The sequence below is a fragment of the Rattus norvegicus genome, chromosome 1 (assembly GCF_021556685.1).
Source record: "Rattus norvegicus strain SHRSP/BbbUtx chromosome 1, alternate assembly SHRSP_T2T, whole genome shotgun sequence".
NCBI lineage: Eukaryota > Metazoa > Chordata > Mammalia > Rodentia > Muridae > Rattus > Rattus norvegicus.
The window spans coordinates 96,985,375-97,006,555 of record NC_141534.1 but is presented as its reverse complement, the minus strand read 5'-3'; the positions used below and the strand labels follow the sequence as shown (position 1 = coordinate 97,006,555).

General features: G+C 55.7%; 2 protein-coding genes across 21 annotated transcripts; one reads left to right on the top strand and one right to left on the bottom strand.

Annotated features, from left to right (window-relative positions):
- Positions 1-440: 440 nt before the first annotated feature.
- Positions 441-13,837, top strand: Arhgap33 (Rho GTPase activating protein 33). 12 transcript variants are annotated; one of them, XR_015683036.1, is made up of 23 exons: positions 441-533; positions 1,279-1,361; positions 2,424-2,521; positions 2,604-2,688; positions 3,039-3,119; positions 3,226-3,363; positions 3,835-3,927; positions 4,690-4,812; positions 4,897-4,974; positions 5,058-5,124; positions 5,201-5,260; positions 5,351-5,503; positions 5,579-5,681; positions 7,389-7,533; positions 7,647-7,729; positions 7,811-7,918; positions 8,868-9,013; positions 9,341-9,408; positions 9,659-9,812; positions 9,898-10,043; positions 10,129-10,203; positions 11,441-12,100; positions 12,197-13,809. XR_015683036.1 is itself a non-coding variant. In NM_001432741.1 (22 exons), the coding sequence occupies exons 2-22, from the start codon at positions 1,284-1,286 to the stop codon at positions 13,450-13,452; spliced, it is 3,930 nt and encodes a 1,309-aa protein (NP_001419670.1). In that variant the 5' UTR covers positions 441-533; positions 1,279-1,283; the 3' UTR covers positions 13,453-13,837. The 12 variants fall into 12 exon arrangements, 4 of the variants coding, with proteins under 4 accessions (NP_001419670.1, NP_001419669.1, NP_001419671.1 ...); XR_015683004.1 differs by having other exon boundaries at positions 9,191-9,408; XR_015683045.1 differs by having other exon boundaries at positions 9,132-9,408.
- Positions 13,788-20,627, bottom strand: RGD1560986 (similar to Gene model 1082). Of its 9 annotated transcripts, none has more exons than XM_087653727.1 (16): positions 20,531-20,627; positions 19,921-20,086; positions 17,444-17,558; positions 17,015-17,180; positions 16,785-16,939; positions 16,643-16,703; positions 16,443-16,567; positions 16,254-16,346; positions 15,535-15,870; positions 15,301-15,458; positions 15,027-15,220; positions 14,868-14,940; positions 14,710-14,792; positions 14,596-14,626; positions 14,094-14,152; positions 13,788-14,003 (listed from the first exon to the last, which is right to left on the bottom strand). In XM_087653727.1, exons 2-15 carry the CDS (start codon positions 20,051-20,053, stop codon positions 14,142-14,144), a joined length of 1,734 nt encoding a protein of 577 aa, XP_087509853.1. In that variant the 5' UTR covers positions 20,054-20,086; positions 20,531-20,627; the 3' UTR covers positions 13,788-14,003; positions 14,094-14,141.
- Positions 20,628-21,181: the final 554 nt, after the last annotated feature.

Here is a 21,181-nt window from a genome sequence, read left to right as displayed (position 1 = left end):
AGAGACTGGAGGACCCGCATTTCGAAAAGGCTGCTTGAGGGATGGTCGTAGGCGAACCCAGTGAAGCACGTCCGAGGAGCGACCTCGTGAGGAAAGGGCAGACTGCTTAGGGAGAGAAGTGGCGGCAGCGGAGCATAAAGAATACAGGGTTGTATCTCAGGAGGGCGCTGACAGCCAATGCCAAGCGACCATGGGCGTGGCGCTGTCAAACTTCGGGGGGTGGGATTTGAGGGACAGGGGCGTGAAGTAGAGCAGCACTCAAAGCCAGTAAGCAGCCGCCTTGTGGGCGGAGCGTAACGCTCAGGCCAAAATTGGAGCCAATGGGAAGGGCCTCCGCGTGCCCACTGGCCCGCCCCTCATGGGGCGCGCGCCAGAGCCCCCCGGCAGCCGTTAGGGGCGGAGCCTGCGGCCGCCCGCGCGCGCCTCACGCCCTCCCCTTTGTGTCACCATGGCGGCGGCGGCGGCGGCAGCGAGGACTACGAACGAGGGCTCGAAAGCCGTCGGGGTCTGAGGAGGCTACCGCGACCATGGTGGTGAGGGGCCCTCGGGGCCATCAGTCTGTCTGTCCGCGTGCCAGTCTGTCCTCGCGGCCCCGCCCTGCGCGCCCCGCCCCCGGCCCCGCCCGAGCCCGCGGCCTGCGCGCCGCCCCTCACCCTTCCTCGCGGTCCCCTACGGTCTCCACCTCGGTGCGGTCCTGGGTCGCAGCCTGGGCCTCGACCCCGCCCCCTCAGCGCGTATTACCCCCTCCCCCTTCTGGGCCCTGAAAAAGGGGTGACAGTGGCGGAGGACCCGGACTTGAGAAAAGGGGGCTGGTTCAGGGAAGGACCCGCGCCCCATGAGGGCCTCCCCCCTGCAGGCGTCTGCCGAGGCTCCCTGGAAACCAGCCCCCATCCCAGCGCCCTGCTCAGCATCCTCATCCCCAGTCACCCTCCCGACCACCACCTCCTGCTCCCAACAGCCCCTTTCTCATTACTGAGCTCCACCCCCATCTCACTCCATCCCCTTGCCTGACCCTTTTCTTCTTCATTTTTACCCCACGCCACGCGCTCTCGATCCTCCCACCGACATCAATCTGAACCTTTATCGAAGTCTTTCCCGCCGCTTCCCGATCCTTACTCTACCCTCGAGACCAACATCGCGCCTCCCGCCTCCGTTCCACTTGAGCCTTGGGGCTTCTCCATCTCCTTGTCTTCATCTCCCCTCCTCCATAGTGCTCCCGCTCATTCATCCATTCATTCCCTCACTCCACAGACATTCACTGAGACCTCCTCTGTGCAGGCCCCATGCTCCAGGCACAGAAACAGTCAGATCCCATCCTGCCTTGGGGAGCTTCATGGGCTGGCAGGGGACAGACTCTGAGGGTGAGACCCAGGGATGAACTCGGGGTTGCAGGGACACGGAGGAGGGGAAAGCCCAGTCTAGCAAATCCCTGAGTCCCCCTCTGGCAGCTGGTTATTTTATTCATCAGAGTTGCCCAGTCTATGCTGTGGGACTGGATTGGCACTGTGTGTCAGGGACCCAGAGAAGAATCTTACATGTCGTACTAACTGTGCTGATCTCTGTTGGGCGTGCTGGGGGGCTCAGCCCGGGGCCCTGCTTCCAATGGGAGAGATGAGTTCCTTGCCGAGGCATCTCACAGCAAGGTGGATGAGCTCAGGTATAGTTGTGCAGTCTGGGATGGAGGGAGCCCACAGCATGGAGACAAATGTCTGTAGCAGCCTAGATGGACAGAGAGGGCTTTTTGGAAGAATACAATATGAGAAAGAAGGAGGAGAGAACCTAGTGAAGGAAACCACGTTCTAGTCAAGGAATCACCTTTGCAAAGGCATAGAAGGGAAATGAGAAGGTGGCATTTGTGTTCCAAAAAGTTCAGAGCTCTGAGAATTGGTGAGCAGCAGGGGAGAGACGGGACCGGAGGGAGTGACAAATGGAACCCAGCTCAAGGAAGCTTGGTTCTCAGACCTGATGATCCTAACCTCATCTAGAATTTGTGAGAGCCACTGAAGCAGGAAAAGCAGTCACATTTGTGAACAGCATCCTGCCAGGAGGGGAAAGACTGGGAACAGAGGACTGAGATGTGGACGGGGAAGGTCCAGACAGTGGCAAGTGACCGTGCACTTGCCTACTGTGGCTACAGAAGGGTCTTTAACACGCACAGGCAGGACAGGACCAGCACGCTCTCGATCCTGTTGCCTGCTCACCCTTGGTCCCTGAACCTCCAGGCTTTCATCCCAGACCACACAGGAAGAAGTGGGCTGCTCTCCAGCCCAGCACTCACCTCCTGTTTGACCTACCCTCTTCCCCCATGCTGCAGGACAGTGTGTAGAGCCTCCAGGCTCAAGACCCAAGCTTGCACATGACAATGCTCCTGTTGTCCCTGCCCCCATCTCAGGGGGCCTCTGATTCTTCTCTCTGCTCTACAGGCCCGAAGCACTGACAGCCTGGATGGCCCAGGGGAGAGCTCAGTGCAGCCTGTACCCCCGACTGGGGGGCCAGGTACCAAGGGGAAGCCTGGGAAGAGGTGAGAAGATGCCACAGGGTTTGCTGAGGGAGGAGGGAAGCTCCAGGAGAGAGCCATGGATGGTATTTTGCCTGTCTTCCAGGCTCTCAGCTCCTCGAGGCCCTTTTCCCCGGCTGGCTGACTGTGCCCATTTCCACTATGAGAATGTTGATTTTGGCCACATTCAGGTATGGGAACTTCTGCTCAGGCAGGGGGTGAACTGCTAGCAGCCACTATAGCCCTGAAGCTCATCCCTGAGTCCTGGCCACCTGCATGCTTGAGACAACACTTGCAGAAGGCAGGGGCTCCAGCTGACAGGGAGGATGCTGTCTCGTTTTCTATTTATTCCTCCACACCAGGGTTCTAATAGGCTTTGCTTTGTGACAGAACTCTGTACCCAGACAGAGACATTGCCATCCCTTGTCCTTTTGGAGATCCAAGAGGGGAACATGGATTTACCCCTAGATAGTCTCAGCCAAGAAAGGTTAGGTCTGGAACAAAACTAAAGCCCTCCTTTTGCTTGTGTTTCCCTCTGCAGCTCCTACTGTCTCCAGAGCGTGAAGGCCCCAGCCTCTCTGGAGAAAATGAGCTGGTCTTTGGGGTACAGGTGACCTGTCAGGTGAGGCTGCCCCTGCCTCTCATCCAGCCTGAAGAACTAGCTAGCCACTGTAGTCCTCAGCTCTGTGTAATGGAGTCTATACTCTCTGTCCTGCCTGCCCCAACAGGGCCGCTCCTGGCCAGTTCTCCGGAGCTATGATGATTTCCGGTCTCTGGATGCCCATCTCCACCGGTGCATATTTGACCGGAGGTTTTCTTGCCTCCCAGAGCTCCCTCCACCTCCAGAGGGTGCCAGGGCTGCCCAGGTAACCTACTTGCCTCCATCCCTTCCTGAGCAATCAAGGGCATGTCATCAGCTATGTGTACGGCCAGAAAGGCAAGGGGATTAGATAATAAAGATCTCTTGAGTTGGCCATGCTGATGTGAGCCAGTAATCTCAGCACTTGGAAGGTGGCCGTCGTATGATCTGTGTTCCAACCAATCAGAATGGAGAAGCCGTAGAAATGTAACAGGCTGTTAGAGAGTCCCTTTAGTTTGGGGATCATGGGCAGGTTCAAGGGGGTTCACAGGTCAGCACAGCTACATCAGTTTCTCTGCAGAGCTCAGCTCAGAATGTGACATTTCAGAGCTTCAGAGCTAAGCCACGCCCAGGTATCCAGGCTGAATCTCAGCCCCCGCTGAGAGATGAGCTTGAGCGTTGTGGGAGGGTGTGGGGGCTGCGAGGGAGTTCTGCCGTCATCAATTCACAAGAGCCTTTCTTGGCAATTTGTTCCCAGATGCTGGTACCACTGCTGCTGCAGTACCTGGAGACCCTGTCAGGGCTCGTGGACAGCAACCTCAACTGCGGGCCTGTACTCACTTGGATGGAGGTGGGTCTGATATGGGGAACCTGGTGCTAGGATCCAGTGAGAGGTGTCTGAGGCACAAGAAGCAGCCTAGGAGTGTGTGGGCACAGAAAAGTAGGAAGCCAGGGAAGCGGGGAGGCATTGGTATTTTAGTGTCTGTGTGGGTGCATGCCTGCAAGCGAGTGTGTGTGTGTGTGTGTGTGTGTGTGTGTGTGTGTGTGTGTGTGTAGCTGTGTGACTGTAGAGATTTAAAGGTGTACCAGTTAGAAATGTGTTGCTTGTAATTCATAGTACACCTGGCTGACAGTGGCTTAAACTACATGAATTTTAGATAAAATGTGTAGTGTCTGCTATGAAGGATGACAGTCTTTGGGGGTTTGGGGGTCAGGAGAATCTTGGGACAAGTCAGGGGTAGGGAAGGACAGGCAACTTCTTTCCTCTGGCTGTTATTTTGTTGGCTTTAAAGTTTCTTATTTCATGTGTATGAGTGTTTTGCCTGTTTGTGTGTTCACCACATGCATGCCTGCAGAGGTGGGAGAAAAGCCCCAGATCCCCTGGAACTACAGTTTCAGATAGTTGTGAGCTGCCATGGAGATGTTGAAACCTGAACTTGGGTCTTCTGGCAAGCGCTCTTAACTACTGAGTCACCTTTCCAGCTTTGGACAATAGCTCTGAGTGACAGACGCTCTTAGGGACAGATGGTGGCCTTAGCGGACATGGAGGAAACTGGTCTGAATTTACTAACCCCTTTTGACTTCTACTTGCCACATTTTCCCTCCACCTCAGCTGGACAACCACGGCCGGCGCCTGCTCCTCAGTGAAGAAGCCTCCCTCAATATCCCTGCCGTGGCTGCTGCCCACGTGGTCAAGCGGTACACTGCCCAGGCGCCAGATGAGCTGTCCTTTGAGGTGAGGCTCAGCCAGAATGAACTCTACCTGTGTTCCATGCTTCTCCTGCTTCTTCTGAACCTTTCTGCTCCCACCCATTCCCAGGTGGGAGACATCGTCTCAGTGATCGACATGCCACCTACGGAGGATCGGAGTTGGTGGCGGGGCAAACGGGGCTTCCAGGTGAGCTGGGACTGAGGTGGACACGTGCACTAGGGCTCTCTGCCCACGAGGGGACCCAGCTACTCACTTTGGTTCTTCTTCAGGTTGGGTTCTTCCCCAGTGAGTGTGTGGAACTCTTCACAGAGAGGCCAGGGCCTGGCCTAAAGGCAGGTAAGTACCATGGAGAGTGGGCAGGCCCCTCACCCTCGGCCTACCACTTGTCCTTTCTCCCATTGTTCACCCACAGATGCTGAGGGTCCCCTGTGTGGCATCCCAGCTCCCCAGGGGATTTCTTCTCTGACCTCAGGTAATAGAAATGAGAGATCAGAGCTCTACCTCTGGCCCCAGCAAGCCAATGGTGCTCCTGACTGGGAATGGTCTGCTCTTGCCCTCACAGCTGTGCCCCGGCCACGTGGGAAGCTGGCAGGACTCCTCCGTACCTTCATGCGCTCTCGTCCCTCCCGCCAGCGGCTGCGCCAACGGGGAATCCTGCGCCAGAGGGTATTTGGTTGTGATCTTGGAGAGCACCTCAGCAACTCAGGCCAAGATGGTGAGGCCTGGGATCTCTCACCCATCTTCCTGCCTCAGATGCAGCTCTGGCCCTGACCCTACCTCTCTCTCCCAGTGCCCCAAGTGCTGCGCTGCTGCTCTGAGTTTATTGAGGCCCATGGTGTGGTGGATGGAATCTACCGACTCTCAGGGGTATCCTCCAACATTCAGAGGCTTCGGTGAGCACCCACAGTCTGCATTTATTAGTAGCTTCTGTCCCAGCCCTATGCTACATGCCAGGGTCACATTTGTTGGGAGTTAGGGAGGCATTGGTGACCTGAGGCTTCTTCCTTGAGGAAGTAACAGCCAGGCTAAGGCTGGAGGGTGGCGAGAGTAGGAGTAGCATCCCCAGAGAGTCAGCGTGATGGAGCCCACCACATGCCAGGACTAACTCTAGAACTCGGGGCACCACAGTGAATGACATACGTATTGTTTTGTAGGACCTGAGGGACAAACAAGATGGCTGAAGCCACCACAGGTGCAATGGGTTTGTGCTAATAAGGATGATATAAACTAAGAGAGAGCAAGGAGTAGATGCCATACTAGTAACTCTAGCACGTTGAAGATGAGGGATTCAGGGTCAACCATAGGGAGTTCAAGGCCAGACTAAGCTATGCACGAGACTTTCTCACAAAACCAAAAACAATCCACCACTACTGAGAAAGAAAACCAGGATGGAGTATTTGGGTTATTTATTTATTTATTTATTTATTTATTTATTTATTTATTTTTTATGTGTAATAGCTCTAGCTGTCCTGGACTCTCTTTGTAGATCAGGCTGGCCTCAAACTCACAGTGATCCACTTCCCTGGGCCTCCTGAGAGCTGGGATTTAAAAGCGTGTGCCACCACACCTGTTGTTCTCTCTCTCTCTCTCTCTCTCTCTCTCTCTCTCTCTCTCTCTCTCTCTCCCTTCCCCCTTCCTTCCTTCCTGCTTTGCTTTGCTTTGTTTGAGATGGGTTTCTCTGTGTGGCCCTGGCTGTCCTGGAACTTCCTCTGTAGACAAGGCTGGCCTCAAACTCAAAGATCCACCTGCTGGTGTCTCCCAAGCGCTGGGATTAAAGGCGTGCGCCATGGTGCCCAGCTGGGAATTTATATTCTTGAGTAGTGAGGGAGGGAGGAGACCTCGTGGGAAAGAGGTAAGAGAGCAGAGACTATGTACGGAAGGCATCCATGGTGGAGGTAGTAACCGCACAAGGGGAGCACATGAAGCAGTACTGAGACTCGCACAGGCAGCACAGGCAGGGCTTCCTGCACCTCAGTGCTGAGGGTGGCTATGTGCATGGTAAGAAAGCACTGCGGCTGCACGCACCCAGCTCTTCACTGGAGTTTCTGGGCAGCTGCTCTGTCAGTGAGCTCCTTGTACAGGGCCACTTTGATGCCCTAGGATTTGGACTTTATTTAAGGGACTCACCAGAGGGTTCTGAACATAAAAGGTGGGAAGGAATTGGGGGCAAGATCCCAACAGAGACTACAAGGCAAGAGCAGGAAAGTGGAGGGGGCAGTGAGTTGAGTGGAATCACAGAGGGAAAGAGCTCTGTGTGTGCAACAGACACCTAACCGAGTAGTGAGTGCTTCATTTCTCAGTAGTTCCTTAGAGTCCAGAGAATGGCACAGCATGGGGCTTATGGTGGGGCCATAGTTAGACTTTGGAGTCCCCTTGGGTAGCTACAGACAGAGGTACCTTACATCTGAGCCTCAATACCCCTTCCCTAGTGCCTCCCTGGTCTTTACCATGCACGGTCATTGAAGATTCAGTAAGGTTCCCCTCGGGATCCCTGCACAGGGCCTAGGGAAGATTGTTGTATCCGTCTTTGGTACTTGTGGGTAGGGGTAGGGGACACGGCCTGATGAGCCAGATTAACTTCTTGGCGTGGCGATTCTCAGGCATGAGTTTGATAGCGAGAGGATCCCTGAGCTGTCTGGCCCTGCCTTCCTACAAGACATCCACAGTGTGTCCTCCCTCTGCAAGCTCTACTTCCGGGAACTGCCCAACCCCTTGCTCACCTATCAGCTCTATGGGAAGTTCAGTGTGAGTAAGGGAACTGGCTAGGGCAGCCGGGGTGGCGAGGGGGTTGGGGTGTGGGGCATGGGGGTGGGGAGCCGCATGTGGCCCAGCACCATCATGCCTGTCCATCATCTCAGGAGGCTATGTCAGTGCCTGGGGAGGAAGAACGCCTGGTGCGAGTACATGACGTCATCCAGCAGCTGCCTCCACCACACTACAGGTAAATGGGTAGGGTCAGAAGGGCATATCGGGATGCAGAGGACGGAAGTAAGTAGTTATCTGCCACTGCTTCTGCCCCCAGGACCCTGGAGTACCTGCTGAGGCACCTGGCCCGCATGGCAAGACACAGTGCTAACACCAGCATGCACGCCCGCAATCTGGCCATTGTCTGGGCACCCAACCTGCTACGGTAAGCTTCCCTCCATGGGTAGACTCCATTCAGAAAAGAGCATGAGTAAAGACCTACGGGGGACCCATGTGAGCATCTGGGGAGAATCAGAGCAGGCAGAAAGAGCAGAGGACAAACCTGTGGCAGATGGGCCTGGTGATTGGTAGGGCCCCTCGGAGATCTGTTGGCTCTAGTCATGAATAAGCAAGGGTGGGGAGCAGAGACAAAGTCACAGATTGTAGACCAGATAGAAGTCAGCAAGGGATTCACTGTGGGTTCTCTAAACTGGGAAGTCTCACTGACTCAGGGCTGCACAAGTTCTCTGAGGGACAGACTGCTGGGGGCAGGAAAGGGGTACTATGACTTTCACACGGAATGAATGGAGACTGGGCTAGACTGCCAGTCAGCTTTCTGTAACTATAAGATACCAATGGTGGTTAGCTTATGAAGAGGAAGGATTTGTTTAGAACAGTTGTGCAGATTTCGGTCCACAATCGACTGACTCCATTGCTTTGTCCTTGTGACAAGGTAACACAGTGGAAGTATGTGGGAGAATTAATGCACAGCTCATGGCCAAGACACGGGAAGAGTTAGGGGGAGCCAGGACCCCATGACTGTCTGAGAGCATGCCTCCAGTGACTTAAAGACCTCTCCCACCAGTTCCCATCTCCTAAATCCCCATCTTGGGAACCAAGTTTTATTATATGGGTATTTGTGGGGATCCTTTCCCAAACTATACCAAGTAGCATTGGGGGAGGAGATGGTGTTGTTAGAATCTGGGTGGGTTTTCGGAGGTTCAAGTGCACTCAGTGTTGCTGACAGATTGGATGTGGTTTTGAAGGAAAGAGGGTTCAAGGACAGCCAGAGCCACTTGAACAGGTTTGCTATCTCTAGGGATCTTTTCCATTGGCACCCGATACTGCCAACCAGGCCCAGAGTACATGTATGGTCTTACTTTCCCCCACTCCAGGTCTATGGAGCTGGAGTCAGTGGGGCTGGGTGGGGCAGCTGCCTTCCGTGAGGTCCGGGTGCAGTCCGTGGTGGTGGAGTTCCTGCTCACCCACGTGGAGGTCCTGTTCAGCGATACCTTCACCTCTGCTGGCCTGGACCCTGCAGGTATGTCCAGCCCATCCCCTGACGTCATGGCTACTGCCCCTCAGTATCAGGGCTGCAGTGGGAGGGCAGGTGGGCTCCTGGCCCTATCCCTACTCCACTGACTAGACCTCCCCCGCAGCTCCTTGAGGACCCCACCCTGGCCCATCCCTCCCCGCGCCCCCCTCCTTCTCATTTCAGCTCCTACGCCCAGGATCCCCACTTCTTGGCCAGGACACCGTTCTTGTTCTTCCTTCACCCCTTATAGCTCCTGGGGGCGCGTGGGGCCTTGGGTCCACCTGGGAGGAGGTGGGAGGTCCCCAGACTTGACCCCACCCTGGCCCTGCCCAGACTCCCTGCCCTGCCCCGGACCCCAGCCCAGTCAGGATTCTGCTCGTCGGAGGGCCCTCTGGCCCGAGGTAACTGACCAGAGCCACTGCCCTTGCTGGCTGCTGGGAGCTGCCTTCTCATCAGCTCGTTCTGCCTCACCCCTCTTCCTTACCTGCCTGCTGCCCCTCCCCCCAATTCCCGCCTGATCTACACCGGCCCCCTGCCTTGCCAGCCCGGGTGGGCACGCTGCGGGGCCGGGGCTTGGGCTGTGGCGCTTGGCTTTGCCTATAGTCTCAAATGGCCCAAAGCTTATAGCTGTCCCCTTTTCGACCTCTCCAGGTCGCTGCCTCCTTCCCAGACCCAAGTCCCTTGCCGGGAGCAGTCCCTCCACTCGCCTGCTGACACTGGAAGAAGCCCAGGCACGAACTCAGGGTCGTCTTGGAACACCGACGGAGCCCACGACTCCTAAGACTCCAGCCTCACCCGTGGAAAGGTATGCATGGGATGCTGTGAGGGGGATTAACCTGGAGGCCCTGGTTCCTCAGACTGCCAACTCTACTCTCTCACCCCAACTCCAGGAGGAAGAGAGAGAGAGTGGAGAAACAAAGGAAGCCTGGGGGTAGCAGCTGGAAGACATTCTTTGCTCTGGGGCGGGGCCCCAGCATACCCCGGAAGAAGCCGCTGCCATGGCTGAGTGGCAGCCGAGCCCCTCCACAGCCTTCAGGTCAGAGACAGATATGTAGCTGTGGGGTGGCGGGAGTAGCTGTAGTGTTGGAGAGGTGTGTGACTTCTCTTACTCCTCCCCACAGGCAGCAGACCCGACACTGTCACTCTGAGATCTGCCAAAAGTGAGGAGTCTCTGTCATCCCAGGCCAGCGGGGCTGGTGAGCACACAGTGGAGCCCACATGGACCTACACTGAGCTGGGAGGAGCTGAGGCCCCGGCCTCATCTTTAAATGTTGTACTTCAGATTGGTGGAGGGGGCCTTGGGTTTTTTGTTGTTTTGGTTTTGTTCTTGCTTTTGAGATTAGGTCTTGCTAATGTTGCTCTGGCTGGCCCAAAACTTGCTATATAGCCCAGGCTGGCCCCACAACTCTTGAGAACTGAGAGTACATGTGTGAGCCACTAGATCCAACAAGGGCCTTGTTTTTTGGAACAAGGTTTCTCTGAGTAGCCCTGGCTGTCCTGGAACTCCTCCTAGACCAGGCTGGCCTTGAACTTGCAGATTCTGCCTGCCCCTGCATCCTGAGTGTTGGGAGTAGATGAATGTACCATCACCACCTGGTGGGATTTAAACTTTTAAAACCAAGGCCTTAGGTGTAAACTAGATAAATTTTAGGTACAAATTAGATATAAACTGCTGTTGATAGTGCACATGGTATTCATTGGCTTGTGTAGGGTCTTTTGTTTAGTCATTCCTTTTAAAAAGATTTAAATAATATTACAACACCCCCCAAACTTCCTGGATGTAATTAAAGGAGCCCCACTCCATGCCTGAGAGTCTTTCCTTCCCCACTGCTGCCACTGACCAGAGGCATCCTCTTGACAGCCATCTCCCTCCTTCTGGAGGCTTCCTCACATGAGGTGTACATGTGAGAACCCTGTTGCTCAGTTTCAGTTACTTTGAAGCATTTGTGAGCAGCATGGGAAAGGGAAGGCATCCTGCACGTGCAGCATGACTTTCTGTCACCACCCAGTCAGAAGACCATCTGTGCTGCGCTGGCCAGTACAACGTACTGCCTCCCACTGCTCCCCCCCCCCCGTGTGTGCATGTGTGCACACGTGCACTGTTCTGCAGGGTCAGCATGTAGCTTGACAGGATCAGAACAGCCAGTGGTTCCAGGGGAACGATCCGTCTAGACGCCCTGCACAGTACACGATACCCTATCGCTCTCACACTTCACAGGTTATGCTGTCACCGGACCCCATCTTTGCTCTGGGTCTGGACCAGTTCATAATTTTGTCCTGCTTCTCATGGTCGAAACAGCTCTAAGTCAGCTGGGCATCCTCCAGGGAGCTTTTGGCTTTCTTTCACATTGTTTCTGCCAAGTTGCGTCCTGTCTTTGCTGATGTATGGGTCTGTAAGGTTCTGATCTCTAACTGTAACACCCTCTCCAACAGGCCTCCAGAGGCTGCACCGGCTACGACGACCCCACTCCAGCAGCGATGCTTTTCCCGTGGGTCCAGCACCTGCTGGCTCCTGCGAGAGCTTGTCCTCCTCTTCTTCTTCTTCCTCTTCCTCTTCCTCCTCCTCCTCCTCAGAGTCCTCAGCAGCTGGCCTGGGGCCACTCTCTGGCTCCCCCTCACACCGCACCTCAGCCTGGCTAGATGATGGTGATGAACTGGATTTCAGTCCACCCCGCTGTCTGGAAGGACTTCGGGGACTTGACTTTGATCCCCTTACCTTTCGCTGCAGCAGTCCCACCCCGGGGGACCCTGCACCTCCTGCCAGCCCAGCACCTCCAGCCTCAGCCTCTGCCTTCCCACCTCGGGCAACCCCACAGGCCCTGTCACCCCATGGACCCAAGCCTGCTTCACCCACCGCCCTGGACATCTCAGAGCCCCTGGCTGTATCAGTACCACCTGCTGTCCTGGAACTGCTGGGGGCTGGAGGAGCACCTGCCTCGGCCACCCCAACACCGGCTCTGAGCCCTAACCCGGGATTGCGCCCCCATCTCATCCCCCTGTTGCTGCATGGAGCTGAGGCCCAGCTAAGTGACACGTGCCAGCAGGAGATCAGCAGCAAGCTAGCACCAACCCGGGGAGCTCCAGGCCAGCACAGTGAGTCTTGCTCAGTAGACCCCACTCACTGTGGGCCCAGTCCCCAAGCTGTCCAGGACTCAGCTGACCCCCTTCCCATTCCTTTCTGTATTGTAGGTCCTGGTGGCATGGATTCACCATTATTACCCCCAGCCTTGTCTCTGCTGCGCCCTGGAGGGGCTCCGCCCCCACCCCCCAAGAACCCAGCCCGTCTTATGGCCCTGGCCTTGGCTGAGCGGGCTCAGCAGGTAGCAGAACAACAGAGCCAACAAGGGCAGGGGGGCACCCCACCTGCTCCCCTCTCCCCCTTCCGACGTTCACTGTCCCTGGAGGTGGGTGGGGAGCCCGTGGGGACTTCAGGGAGTGGGCTTCACCCTCCGTCCTTAGCCCACCCAGGTGCCTGGGCTCCAGGTCCCACCCCTTACCTCCCAAGGCAACAGAGTGATGGCAGCCTGGTAAGAAGCCAGCGGCCCTTGGGGACCTCAAGGAGGGGTCCCAGAGGGCCTTCCCAGGTCAGTGCCCATCTCAGGGCAAGTGGGGCTTACAGGGACACTCCAGAGATGGCAGCCCAGTCACCATGTTCTATCCCCTCACAGGGTTCTAACCCCAGCTTCCTCTCAACCCCCCGAGAGTGTCTGCCATCTTTCCTTGGTGTCCCCAAACAAGGCTTGTACTCTCTGGGTCCCCCATCCTTCCCACCTAACTCTCCAGCCCCAGTCTGGAGGAACTCTCTGGGTGCGCCCCCAGCACTGGACAGGGGAGAGAATCTGTACTATGAAATTGGGGTAGGGGAGGGGACCTACTCAGGCCCCAGCCGGTCCTGGAGTCCGTTTCATTCCATGCCTCCCGACAGGCTCAATGCCTCATATGGTATGCTTGGCCAGTCACCACCACTCCACAGGTCCCCCGATTTCCTGCTCAACTACCCCCCGCCCCCCTCCTGCTTCCCACCTGACCCCCTTACTCACTCAGTTTCCCAGCACCTTGCCCGGCGTCCCACCCGACCTGAGCCCCTCTACGTCAACCTCGCCCTAGGGCCCAGGGGTCCTTCACCTGCCTCCTCTTCCTCCTCCTCGCCTCCTGCTCACCCCCGAAGTCGGTCAGACCCTGGGCCCCCTGTTCCCCGCCTCCCTCAGAAACAGCGGGCTCCATGGGGTCCCCATAACCCCCATCGGGTGCCTGGACCTTGGGGCTCGCCCGAACCTTTCCTGCTTTATAGGGCAGCCCCACCATCCTACGGGAGGGGAGGGGAGGTCCGAGGATCCTTGTACAGAAATGGAGGACATAGAGGGGAGGGGGCTGGCCCCCCTCCTCCTTACCCCACACCTAGCTGGTCCTTAAATTCAGAAGGACAGACCAGAAGTTACTGCTGAGATAGGACCAGGAAAGGACCCTCCCTGCATTGGATCTTGGCCCAAGTCAATCCCTTGTTTTGTATTTTCTTGAGCTCACCACCCTACCCCAGGTTTCTAACTTTGTAACTTGCTCTGATGTGGGTCCCTAACTCCAAAATCATTGTGTCCCGATCGTGGATTGCAGGGCATGACCATCCCCCACCTCCCTCTTGGGGCCCTTGCACAATGGGGGGCAAGGCTGAATCACTGTCCTCCTCCCTCCAGGAGCCTCCAGCCCTGTACATGGGGTGGGGAGACAGTTCTTGCCCACCTCTCCCATGCACCCCACCCATTAAGCCACCTGATGACATTAATGAATAAAAATGGCAGAAATTTGTTGCTGGAGCCAGTGAATGAAGACAAACTGGGGATTTTCCATGCTCTTGGCTTTGAGGCAAACATTGAGGGTTGGGGTCAGTCTTGAGAGGGCGCCCTAGGAGTCTGGGCTGAGAGTAGGACTCAGGGCAGGCTTGTCTTCGAGGTTGTACTTATTCTGCATCTCTGCCATGATCTCCTCCAACAGATCCATCCTGGGCAGCAGTAGGGGAGAGGCAGACCTGGGCTCAGTTCAGGGATGAGGGAGGGACCCGGGCTGCCCACCACAGCCTGTGTTATCTCACTCCTGTAGGCTGGAGAAGAGACTGCCTTCTGTCAGCTCACGATCCTCACTAGCAGGTTTCTGCAGGAGGAAAGGTTGGCGCTGCCCACAGCTGCCCCGGAGGTCAGAGCCAGGGTCTTTGGGCCTCTATGGCCTTCCCTGGCAGCAGCTTTCAGGGTGGTGAAGCCTCTTTGTTGGCCACATACAGGGGTGGACTCCCTGGGCTGGGGTTCAGGATAGCAGCCCCAAGTGTGCTACAGTGGCCCCTGCAGAGCTTAGACTCTGACAGAACTTCCTCCCTGCAGGGAGGCTGCTCAAGGAACAGGTCAGAGCGGAGGGAACTGGGAGACTTCTGGAGGCAGGGGCTGCTGGTTTAGCGTGGGGTAGGGGTATCCGTACTATTGAGATGGGCTCCGGGCAACAGTGTGGGCTGGGGCTGGGGCTGGGGCTGGGGCTGGGGCTACGGCTACTGCCTAGAGTCAAGCTACTGCCGGAGTCCCAGGCTGCATTCTGTTGGCCCCTACCGTGACCTGTGGTCTCAGGAGTCCCCAGAGCCTGCAGAAAACAATGTCTGGCATGGTTGTCTGGACCCCATACTGCCCTTGGTTCTCCAGACCATTCATTCCCTTGCTTCCTACCTGAGAAGGGTCTGGGAAAGGGAGCACAAGCCTGGATCTGGCCCTGGCCCTGGCCCTGGGAGCCCCTTCACAGTACAGATGCTCTGGGGACACAGACCAGATGGTTGGAATTTGGTGCACACTGCCACAGTCCCCCATCATTGTCCTTGCTCTCTAACCTGGCAGGGAACCCAGGGTTACAGGAGACAGTGTTGTCCATTCTAGTGGGGAGCTGACGTTGGGTGCTGAGTCCTGTGGAAAGGAGATGAGATGTAGTGATATGTATGGGCCCTGCCTGGGGTTCTATAAATACCCACGCCACACTGACTTTCCTGTACCTTGGCCATGGCCTTTCGCAACAGGTACCGAGTGCTCTGCAAGCTGCCCCAGCGGTCAGCAGGCTCTAGACCCAGTCCAGCTTGAACCAAGGCCTGGTATGGGGCTGGCAACAAGGGGTCCAGGCCTGGACTCTGACCTGCCTCCAGCTTAGCCTTCACCTCAAGGCCCTCTCCTCCAGCCCAGGGCAGCTCTCCTGTAGAGAGGCACCATGAGGAGACCCACACTAGTGGGATGTTTCTGGGGTTGGGTGTAAGTGCAGGGTAGCTCACTGACCAGTGAAGACCTCCTGGGCCAGGACGCAGAAGCTGTAGAGGTCTGAGGTAGGGGCTGGCACGTCACCACGGATCAGCTCAAGTGGTAGCCATGGGTACAGTTCAGGGGGTGGGGGCAGCCCTGGATTTGGGTCTCTCTGGGGGCAGTCTTGTTGCAGCCTGGGGAGGCCAAAAGGTCTAGTGAGCTAGTGGATGCTGGGAGGAATGTAGGGCAGACATGGGGGCAGGCTCTCACCTGGGCTGCAGCCTGGGCTGGTGCAGTGGACGCCCGTGTTCTAGGTGGCTCACCTTAGCCAGGCCTGGCCGCACTAGCTGCACAGCATGGGAACTCAGGCCACCGTGGGCCCAGCAGCGGGACTGCAGGAACAACAGGGCCTCCAACACCTGTAGCAGCAGAGGGCCAGGCAGCAGGCCTGGCAGGGATGGGGGACATTTCTCATCCAGTCTTGCAGAATGCAACAGGATATAAAGGGAGCCCAGCCACACTGGCTCGAAGAGCAGACTCAGTCTAGACAGGTCCTCTGAGGGGCTCAGTGCCATCAGCAGCAGCAGGCCAGGGTGGTGCAGGATGCTGGGAGGGAACAGAGCAGGCCCTTCACAAACTGTCCCAGCCTGCACAGGGTGAAGACTGTGTCAGGCCACAGGACATCTATCATGGGCCAGGGGAAGACTGTCTCACCAGCCACCACCATATAGGGCACACTGAGATGCCCATCACAGCCTAGTGGTGGCCGAGCCTGTCCCCACCCATAACAGCTTAAGACCTTTCCCACCCCTTCCTCCTCTCTAGGCTTACAACACGTCCCACATAGATCTGGGGAGGTGGTGTCATTGCAGCTGAAGGGCACTGTGCTGAGTACTAGGCTTTGGTACCGAGCCAACGCCTAACTACAACTGTGGCTAGCACCACATCCCCGTGGTTATGGGCTGCTGGAATCAGGTCAGCTGGGTAACCTGCAGTGCTGAAGGTCAGCCAATAGCACATCAGGGCTGGATTCAGGGCTCTTCAGCTGCCGTACGGTAACTGGGTGGCCCTTCCACAGGAGGCTGGAGAATGGGCAGCAGGTAGGTGTCATGGGTAGGATTTCCTTGTGAGGGAAGCAGGAGGCAGAGGCTCTCTGAGGGCGTAGAGGAAGCTCTCACTTGGTCATGATGGTATGAGAACTGCTGTCGTAGGTACGGTCAGGCTCACCCTGGGTTGGTACCAGCTCCTTGGGGTCTACTACTGGGATGCCCGATATCAGTGCTGGTGGCTGCAGGCTGCTCAGCTGAGGGAAAAGCAGGGCTTTGAGCACCAAGAGGATGCAGGGGTGGTCACTGCTCTCACATCCACTCCCTCTTACCTGGCCGAACCCCAATGCTGGGGTTTTGGGGGAGCTTCTGATCTGCCCTTGCCTCAGTGCCCTGGAATAAAGGGCAGGCTGAGGGTAAGTGTGAGGTCACAGGGTGTGCTGGCCCCAGAAGCTCAAGGGTATGGACTGTTACCTGTCTGCCTGGACCAGCCTTAGTGAGGGCAGGGAGCCACACAGGCTGTGTCCAGAGCTAGCTTGCAACTGACTCAGGGACACACTGGGTGCCAACTCCCCACTCTGCACCAGTGCTGACATGTGGGTCCGGCACCACTGCATCAGCTCCAGCACCTGGGTGGGGCACAGGGTCAGCCTCGGAGCACGTGCTGGCCTTGATGGTTCCACTCTGCCCTGGACACAACTCACCTCCCACCTCTGCTTGGTATCACCCTGCTCAGCCCAGTCTCGTGGTGTGCGACCCTGCTGGTCACGCAGACGCAGGTCACCTCCTGCCTGCAGCAGGTGCCACAGCACCAAGCCTCGGCCCGAGGAGGCACCTGCGTGCGTGGGTGTGCTGCCATCGAGGCAGCGGCTAGGACAGAAGAGGAGGGAAGGGCGGGGTGGATGAAAACGGGGGGGCAGGGAGCTGGATGGGGTCTGAGTGGATGGGAGGAGTCATGTGGGTGGGTCACGTGAGAACACAAGGGATGAGCTGACCTTTGTGAGTTCTGGGAGGCACTAGAGACACAGTCAGTAGCGAGCAAGAAGAGGGTAACCGAGGACAGGGAGGGCACTACAGGGATAGAAGGGGATTTGTACCCTGGGAGTGTTGGGTATAGGGACCTATCCACTCACTGGTTGGGGTTGGCGCCAAAGGCCAGTAGGAGGCGCACAGCGGAAGTATGGCCCAGTAGTGCGGACAGGAAGAGCGCTGTCTGCCCAGCAGAGTTCTCTCCATCTACCTGGACCACTGAGGGACAGAAAGCTTAAGACTGTACACTCTCCAGATTCCTAGAAGTCTTTCCAGCCACCAGGCAGCACACATCTCATGTATTCCAGACTAGCCTGGAACTCAGTATGTACCCAAGGATGGCCACGAACTTGTGCTTCTCCTGTCTTGAGTGCTGCGATCTACAGGTGTGTGCTACCATGACTGGTACAGAGCGCGCTCAGGAGCCAACCCAAGACACTGAGCATTGTAAACACTACTCTATTACAGCCCCAGGCCTTAGGCAAACACACCAGTCAATTCCAGCCTCCGCTGTCTGCCTTCAGCTCGGTGCTTGTTCTGCCCCTTTCTTCACCCATCCCACTGTCACCTCTGGTTCTGCCCTAGCCATGGCCCATGGCCTCGAAGCTAGCACACCAATGCCTTGATTTCAGGTTCCACTTTTGTGCCCTGGAACCAGCACCTCAACACAGTGCACTGGAAGCTCCATAGAGCTAGAACAAAGGGGAGACGACCGTCTGCCATGACAGTACTTATCCTCCCCAGACCAGAGGTGTCCAGGTCAGGGGCCAAAGGCTGCCCTTCTGGAACCTCTGGGCAGCGTATTCTCGGCCTCACTTTTACTCACAGCTCTCTACCATCATCTGAAGTGACAACTGGTTTTCCACTCCCAACCTGTGTCCCAAAGTCATCTTCCTAAAACACAAACTGTCACTAGGACTAGACCAAGTTGTTCCAAAATAAAAATACATGGAGAGGGTAAAGCTTGTTTTATGAGGCCAGCCTGGATGGCAGTTTCTAGAACCAGATAGTAAAACTATACATGAATTCCATTTATGAACACAGAGGTGTAAACCCAACATGTCCCCAGGAAGCAGTCATGACTCAACCTAAGAAAACCTATCAATGTAGTAAACTTTCATGGATTAAAGGACAACATTAATATGTCTTGGACAGCTCAGAGGTAGAGCCCCCAGTGAGGGTCTGGGAGTGTGGCTCAGTGGTAGAGCCCCTGCCTAGAATCCCCCAGTGAGGGGCTGGGGGTGTGGCTCAGTGGTAGAGCCCCTGCCTAGAATCCCCCAGTGAGGGGCTGGGGGCGTGGCTTGGTGGCAAAGTGTTTGCCTGGCATGAATAAGGCACTGGGTTCTATCTCTAGCACCAGTGGCAAGAAAAAAAAATCACATTTTAACTTTGTAGATATAGAAAAAGAGAAGTTGATGAAATGTAATACCTGTGTATAATTAGGGAGAAAAAAACTTCGGAAAACATAGATGGGAATTACTAGTTATAATTATATTTATAAATCCCAATAGTAAGCATGATACTCAGTACAAAAACAGATTTAATTCTTCATTTGTTTGTTTCCAAGACAGTAATCTGTAATCCTGGATCTCCTGGAATTCACTCTTAGACCAGGTTGGCCTTGAACTCACAGAGATTGGCTTGCCTTTTCCTCCCAAGTGCTGAGATTAAAGGCGTGAGCGCGAGCCACCACCACTCAAGAGACTTAATTCTTTAAATATAAAAAAAAAAACAATGTGTCAGATGGCAACAGTGGTTTAGGAGTTTAGTCTAATACTTTAAGAAAAAAAATTAGTTTTTTTTTTCTTTTTTTCGGAGCTGGGGACCGAACCCAGGGCCTTGCGCTCGCTAGGCAAGCGCTCTACTGCTGAGCTAAATCCCCAACCCCAAAAATTAGTTTTTTTGAGACAGGGTCTCATTAGCACAGGCTATCTCTTAAGTACAGGCTATCTCAGAACAGGCTTCTCCACACTCTCTTTCCTCCAGCCACCGCTTCCTGAAGAATAGAATGGCACGCACGCCATGTTTTCTCTCTCTTCAACTAACAAAAATACTAAAACCCAGCAAACAATCAGAGCCACTAAGCAAACTCAGACAATGGCCAGATACACAACTTACAGAAACCAGCGAAACTTGAGACTGCTCGCCTCAATGGGGATTTCCCATGTCTGGTACCAAGTGGTTTCCTATCCAACACACAACAAACTCCAGCAGCACTCCCTCATCTCCTCAGGCTCTTTATTGTCTGGATCCAATACCTCTTCAGCCTTCTCTCCCTACATCTGGCTAATCACACACATGCCCAGTTTGCTTGGACCTTAGGGCCTTGGCCCAGGTCATCCCAGCGTCCCCTAGTCCCTTCCCCCAGCTTTCCGCACTGTGAGACTCTATTACATCCAGCGCAACCCCTCCCCACCAACTACATTGTTTCCCAAGGATCCAGAGGCCAGCTTCACCCTGATATTCAATCTCTGACATCAGATCTTGGGAAGCAACAACATAGGACCCTGGACTGTCTTAATTGAAGCTGTCCCTCCACGGTTGGTTCTTTCCCCACACCATACCAGCAGTGGAACCTCACCTCTGCGCAGAAGCCTGGCTAGGCCCCAGCACGGGCCTCCAGCCATTGCTAGGCGATGCAGACGCCCTACCTGGGCATCTGGATCCCTCACAGAGCCAAGCTCCACCGGGAAGCGGGAGGCCTGGGAATGCATCTGCAGTGTCAGCTTCTGGGATGGGGTCCACTCCTGAGGGGAGGGTGGAGTTAAAGGACAATAGGGCTAGCTGAGAAGGCGACTTGAGAGGGTCTGATGGGAAAAGAGATGTCTGGTAGGCCGGGCCAGGGAGCTGTACATCTGGAGACTGGGAGCCCAAGGGATCAGAAGTGATAAGGGGGAGTTTAGGGCAGGGGCAGGCATTTCAAGGGAAACTCAAGGGCTGCAGGCAGAACTGAGCCTGGGCAAGGCTCTGAAGTATCAAAGGGCTAGGGGGCTCAGGAGGGTGCTGGTGGGGTCTGCGGGCTGGGGACATCTTAGGGTTCCAGAACAGACATGGGGTCTGAGTGAAAGAGGAGGGGGCTGGGGGCTGGACGTGGAGTATGGAGGTGATGTGGATGTGGTAAAAATCTGAAGGTCCCGAAATCTCCAAATAGTTCTAGGCCTGGACTCTGGCCCAGATGGCTGGGTACCTACCGTTGGGCGCTATTGTGAGTGTCACGTGACTGTGGTATAGCCACGGCTGTCTGCACTGGAATTCTAGGTGCAGATTTGCCTGCGGCTTCCTGCTACCTCGCACTTGCGCAGTAGCCTAAGAAGCAGTCCCCGCCCCCGCCCCCCCACCCCCCCCCCCCCGCGCTTCTTCCCGTCTGCCATCTTGTAGCGAAGGGTCAGAGATACTGGCCCAGGAGGTTTCAGTTGGCTCTCCTTCCTCGCGTGCTCCAGGACTTCAGGCAGCCAGAGTCTCTTAGCTTTTATTCATTATTTATATTAATTTTATGTTTATGGATATTTTGCTTGTGTGCATGCAAAGGGCAGCACACGGGTTCCTAGTGCCCACGATAGCCGAAAGAGTGGAACTGGAGTTAAAGTGGTGTGTGAACTACCATGTGGGTTCTGAGAATCAAGATACTAGCGGGGTGGGAGGTAGCCCGTGTTCCTAACCGTTCAGCCATCTCTCCCAACTCCCAGCCATACCATCCTGGACCCTCTTAACCTCGGTTCCATGTCCTTTATTGTCTTCCCATGTTCACCCATAACTATTTCCAGGCTCTTCCCTGAGACCCATCCCTGAAGCCTTTCAGGACGCCTCCCTTTAGACATCACCTGACTGTCAAGGCTGGCTCC